The sequence below is a fragment of the Nyctibius grandis genome, chromosome 8, assembly GCF_013368605.1.
Source record: "Nyctibius grandis isolate bNycGra1 chromosome 8, bNycGra1.pri, whole genome shotgun sequence".
NCBI classification, from domain to species: Eukaryota; Metazoa; Chordata; class Aves; order Nyctibiiformes; family Nyctibiidae; genus Nyctibius; species Nyctibius grandis.
In genome coordinates, this window is record NC_090665.1 from 25,821,109 (window position 1) to 25,826,962 (window position 5,854).

A 5,854-nucleotide genomic window follows, 5' to 3' on the forward strand; every position below is an offset into this window, starting at 1 on the left:
GTATGAGATAGAGCCCTGATTTCTAAAATAGTGCATTCAGATTATCTGACCCAAAAAGAAACTGAAGGAAGAAAACAAGCTGAAAATATGCCAGTAAATTATATCATTCCTTCTCAAAATTTAATCTCATAACATTTCCTTAATAGGTTTCTCAAAAGTGTGACTGGATAATAGAAGTGATATCTTGGATTTTGTGATTAATGGGTTTTATTAGTATTAAGTTAAAGCAAACAGCCAGAACAATACATATGCAACTTCTACTACACACAATATAAAGAATGTAAATTATAACCTCTGTAAAACAAAAAGTACTGAAAAAGCCAACACAATGGTTATGGACTATTCCATCCCTGGTAACAGGCTGGGTTCTGTGTTTAGAGAACAGTTGTTGTTTGCTTATTTAAACTGAAATAAGGTGAAATACATAATCAAGTATAAAGAAAAAGTTAATGGAGTTACATGGATTCTACGAGAACAAACTCTAGATTAGTAAGAAAAAAACCAAAAGATAGCTCACCTAGTAAAAGAGATTACAAGTGGGCTCAGGTTTCAATTTTTAGTGGTGAGGGACAACGGGAGAAATTACCCAGGATTTTCGTAACAATTCATTTAATAATACACCACTTTCATAACAGAAGTGTTTTACACTTGCACAATGTTAATAACTTTATTATACATGGAAGCCTGTAATAGGCTGATTACACAATAAGACTGCAAACAACCACTGGTACTTTCCCAACACCAGAAAAGTACATAAGACTGAAACATCACCAAGAGTACATAAAAAACCATCAGCATAAACATCACCAAAATTACATTAAAAAACTGATCAAAAAATACATTTGCAAAAAGTGGTTTAGAGCAGTGCCACTGCCTTTCAGCAGCTTTGAATGGCCACCAGTATTTCTAGCAGGTTTCCGTGGCTCCACAGGCATTAATCAGGATTCACATATAATAAATAATGTACCACAAAATATACATAAAGTAAGGCAATAATTCCAAAGAAAAGTTCTGTTGATATTAACAAGCCACTCAAGTTCTACTTTTGTAGTTGATGTCATCACCAGAAACCTTTGATGGAATTGCAGCCTTAGGCCCTAAAAGCCTGCAGTGATGAACTGCTGCAAATCCCCACATCTGTCAAGAGCTCCAGTGACACCACTGGTACACTGCTGGGCACAGGGGACCACGTTAGCTGATCCTGATGCAGGACAGGGGCCTTCATATGTACAATTGGGAGTATATTATTTCTTATCGTACATGGAAACCTTGACATAATCTAAAATGTGGGTGTTTATTGTTCATAATCTGACGTCATAAGACATCAGAAAGTACATAATAAGATATGCACTTTCTGGAATGTACATCTTTTTAAATGCTAGCTATTAAGTTGGGGTGAGAGAGTGAGTATGCAAGCAGGGTAAGAAAAGGTGTAAATTAAAGGGGGAAAAACACAAGATCAAGTCTGGAGGAATTGGGAGCACAATAAGAGAGAGGGAACCTTATACACTAAAAGAATGTTGAAAAAGGGAAGAGCAAGAGACAGACTTTTTTGAACCATGTATAATAAAAAAATGTATGCCAAAAGCATATCTGGATTATGACTGTAGTTTCAAGTTGGGGTTCTAATGATATGAATCAGACACACACGTTTTGTTCTCACGGTTTGTGTCAACAGAATCTCTTTACGGAATTACAGTCTTACACAGGAGTTCTGGGGGCATTATTGTTTGTATTAAAGCTACCATTCCAGGCTCTTAGTGCAGACCCAAGAATATTTGTTCCACCTGCCTGGAATGAGCATCACCTGGAAGAACAGGAGTACTTTAAAAGCAATGAGATTTAGGTAGCAAAATTCTTTCAGATCAGCCCAGACATGAGAGACAGCAATTTGAATGTCAACAGATCCCTTCCTCAAAAAGCTGAGATAAATTTGTCACTATCTGTAAATTGGGAGTTCCAATACACTAGTTGTGCATAGAATTCCCATGCTTCGTTACACTTTCCTGAGAGTAAAGCAATTAGAATAAACCTTAGTCCTAGGAACAAAGTTAATTTTTTGGCATTTTAAACTTTTGGCTATTCCCTGATGATCTATATAATGTAAATTTGATTGCTAAACATTGTCACTTGAACAAAAACACTATTTTCATCTATTGATTTTTGATTAAAAACCATAATAAACAGATCTAAAAAAAAAAAAAAAAAAAAAATCACACTAACAAAACAAACTAAATATGAAAAAAGTTGCATTGAAAGGGCATGTTACATTATTCTTAATAGGATCGTGTAGAAACATTCCAATGGCAGTGTTGTCAAAGTAAAACAAAATTACATTAAGAAGACCCCACAGCCTGGTCACAGTCGGGACCTTACCTGTAACTCTGGCTGGTTGGGGTTTTTACTCGTGTACTACATGGCTCACTTACATCAGACATCATATTTGTATACCCTGAGAAATCTGACACTGAAGTCCTTACTCTATGGTCCACTTCTCCGTTAGAGTTAGCGATAAAAGTCATTGGCACCCTGCTGCCCGACTTAAACTGAGAACCAAACGCTTGTGCAAAGTTCTCAATCTGGTAGGTTGCTCTAGGCTCTATGTCCTTCTGAGGATCTATCTGGCTAGTTAACTCCTGAGATGGGATCTGAAAGCTCGTTGAGGATTCTAAGTTTTTCTGTTCCTTCTGGCCAGTCAGTTTCTGAGATGTCGACTGATAGTTAGATGAAGTCTCTAAGTTTTTCTGTGGATCAATGAGATCATCCAGCTCTTGAGAAGGAGTCAACTGTTGATGCGTAGCCTCCAAAGCAGACAAATAAAAGCCTGGCTGAGATCCAAGCAACATCCCAAACGGAGGTTTTGGCAACGCAGTTGGCAATACTGAGGTAACGGATTGGCTGAAGCCACACTCAAGTGGAGATGTAGTGTATATCTGTTTGTCTTGAAACAGAGTGTGGTTATGGAGAGTTGAAGACAAGCTAACAAATTGGAAACTGGGTCCAAAAGGAAAACCAGTGCTATTGGTTGTTCTTTCAAAGGCTTGTTGGAGGTATTTGGAGTATTCTTGCAACATGCTTGCCTTATCATTTGAAACTGTCTGAGAGTTGGGGCTCAAGTTTTCTTCCTGAACTATCTCTGAATGTTCTCCTGAGGTGTGCAAGTCCACACGCTGTTCAGTTATACTGAAAGGATCTTCTTTCTGGCCTTCTGATTTGTGAGAGTACTGGTCCAAAAGGCTCTGTAAGACTTCATCAGGAATACCAGACTTGTCGTGGCAAGACTTTATTTCACTGTTTAAAGACGCTGAATCCATAAGAGATAATGGAGCTTCGTTATCCATAACACTAACACCTGCAGACTGGATGACGGACTGCTGGGAAGTCATGTGTCCGACACTAATTGAAAAGGCACTATTACTGCTTGCAGTTTGTAGGTATCTTCTTTTCTTTGAAAACTGCATGGCATCATCATAATTGCTACTTATTTGACCTGGTTTACCACCTGTACTTTGGAGAAGGCCAATAGTTTCTACACCAGTATTGGCTACCAGGCCTAGGGAGCCACTCTGTTTCCCAGACAGTGGTTTTTGTCCCAAAATATCTGGCAGTGGTGATAGAAAATTAAGGTAATTTTTGTCTGCCTGTTTTCTGCTTCCTTTTTTCAAGACCAATTTTGGCACCTTTTTCTGAAGTTCGTCTACGCCTGTGCCAACTAGACCACCACTGGAAGACACAATAGGAATATCAACTGCATAATTTGGCATGGCCACATTACTTGTAACTTGAGATTCAGTTACTTTGCTGCTACACTTATTTCCTTTGTTTTCAGTAGATAAACTTTTTGTTTTACTTTTTCTCCTTGAGGAACTTGTATTTCCCTGAGACAACGCAGCCAAGCTACCCATGTTATTTGATGATCCGGGCTCCATTCCAGCACCTGCTTACCTATGGCTTCACCACATGTTCTTCTGTGCTTCAACAGTCTATCAGTCCTTGAAAAATACTGCTGACAAGTGTCACATTTGTATGGCTTTTCTCCACTATGCGTCCTCTTGTGTCTTTCCATGTGGTACTTCTGGATGAACTTCATACTACATTGGTCACACCCAAAAGGCTTCTCCCTACTGTGGATCTTCTCATGTCTCTGCAGCAAGTACTTTTGGATGAAACCCATGCTGCACTGGCTGCACTGGAAAGGCCTTTCCCCCGTGTGAATGAGCACATGTCTGCGCAAGTGATAGGAGCTCCTGAAGGCAGCGCTGCAGTGTTCACAGACATGAGGTTTCTGACTGGGGGACGCAATGGCACCTTCCGCATCTCCCACCAGGGGGTGTTTGGATGAAGCACTTGGCTTCCGCTTGGCTTTGATTCCCTGAGTTTCTGGCTTTGGCCTCTTTGCCTTCTTGACCTGGCCATCATGCTTTGGCTCACCTGAGCTCCCAGGGGTGCCTCTGCCACCCAGTAACAGGTCCCGGTGAGGATGCTGGTGCAGATGGTGAAGAAGGCTGAGGTCTTGAATCACACTCTGGCCGGTTCCTTCCCCACTGCTGCTCCCCAGGCCGGGGGGGCCTCTCCTCCCCCGCTCCCCCGAAGAGCCCCCCGTAGTGGTGATGGTGCTGCGGCTGCTGCTGCTCCTCCTCCTCCTGCTCGCTGGGCTTCTCTTGCTTGATGCTCACTAGGGACTGAAGAAAGCCCCAGGGGCTCCTCTGCGAGGAGAGCACGGAGGGAAAAGCCCCCGCCGGCTCCTTCTTGAAAGTCATGTCCTGAGGCGGAGGAGGCGCCGGGGACTCGGCCGCCGCCGTGGAGGAAGCGGCGGCGGAGGCCGGAGGTAACACGCACTGCGGGGGGTGCTGGGGCGCCGGGGGGGGCGCGGCCGCCCGGGTGAAGCTGGTGACCGGGGGCAGGCGGTGGTTGAACATCACCATGCCGGGGGGGAAGGTGGGCTCCATGGCCGCCGCCCTCTTGCTGCCGCCGCCGCCGCCGAGGAAGCCGCTGCCGAGTTTCATCCCCCGGGAAGGCGGGCCGGAGAGGAGGCGCGGCCCAGAGGGGCTGCGGGACCCGCCGCCCGCCCGCCGGACACCGCTCGCCGCCTCGCTGGCGGGCGCCCCGCTCAGCGGCTGGCTCCCGCGGCGGCCCGCCAGCCGCCGCCCGGGCGCATCGCCGCCACCCCCTCCCGCGCCGACGGGCGGCCCCCGGCCCGGGCTGCACTTACGGCTCCCGCCGCCGCCTCCAGTTAAAAATAACGCCGCGTCCGCTCCACAATGGAATTAGCAGCCCCTGCGCCCCGCACTGCACATGCGCGCCGCGCGGCACGCTGGGTACGGCCCGGCGGCCGGGCAGCGCGCAGGCGGGCAGCGCGCAGGCGCCACGGGCCCCCGCCCGCCGCCACCGCCGCGCTCGTGTGGGGCGGGGGGGCCATGTTGGTGGGCGCCGCCGCGGAGGGCCTGGCCGCCGGCTCGGGCAGCGCACGGCCAGGGCGGGAGGCCCGGGCAGCGCCGAGCGCCGTCTCCGGCGGGCGGAGAGGCCGTGCCGAACACGCGCTTTAGACTTGCCGCCGCGTTACTGAGAAGGGAGCAAGCGACATCCTTCCTGCCATCGAAGAGCGTGGCAGCTTCCAGGAGCGGTGCTGACCGACCGGTAACGTGCGGTGCCGGCCGCCGGCGCCTGGCGCACGCCTGCCAGCTAACGGGCCGAGCAGACGCCACCCGCCCCAGCTGCAGGAGACTGAGCCTGTAATTAAAGTCACAGGTGCAGCCTCACGTACGCTAGCGTGATTGCCCCACCGAAGTATATACGAAGCACCTGAAATATGCAGCGGCTGTATGCTTAGCATAAGTATTGACTCTCATTAAAG

General features: G+C 47.4%; 1 protein-coding gene across 1 annotated transcript; it reads right to left on the reverse strand.

The window, feature by feature from the left end:
- Window positions 1-2,221: 2,221 nt before the first annotated feature.
- Window positions 2,222-5,006, reverse strand: ZNF281 (zinc finger protein 281). The gene is given in 3 exon segments (XM_068406429.1): window positions 2,222-3,940; window positions 3,943-4,567; window positions 4,569-5,006. Coding segments are annotated over 3 exon segments (2,631 nt in total). The 3' UTR covers window positions 2,222-2,372.
- Between the last annotated feature and the right edge of the window lie 848 nt (window positions 5,007-5,854).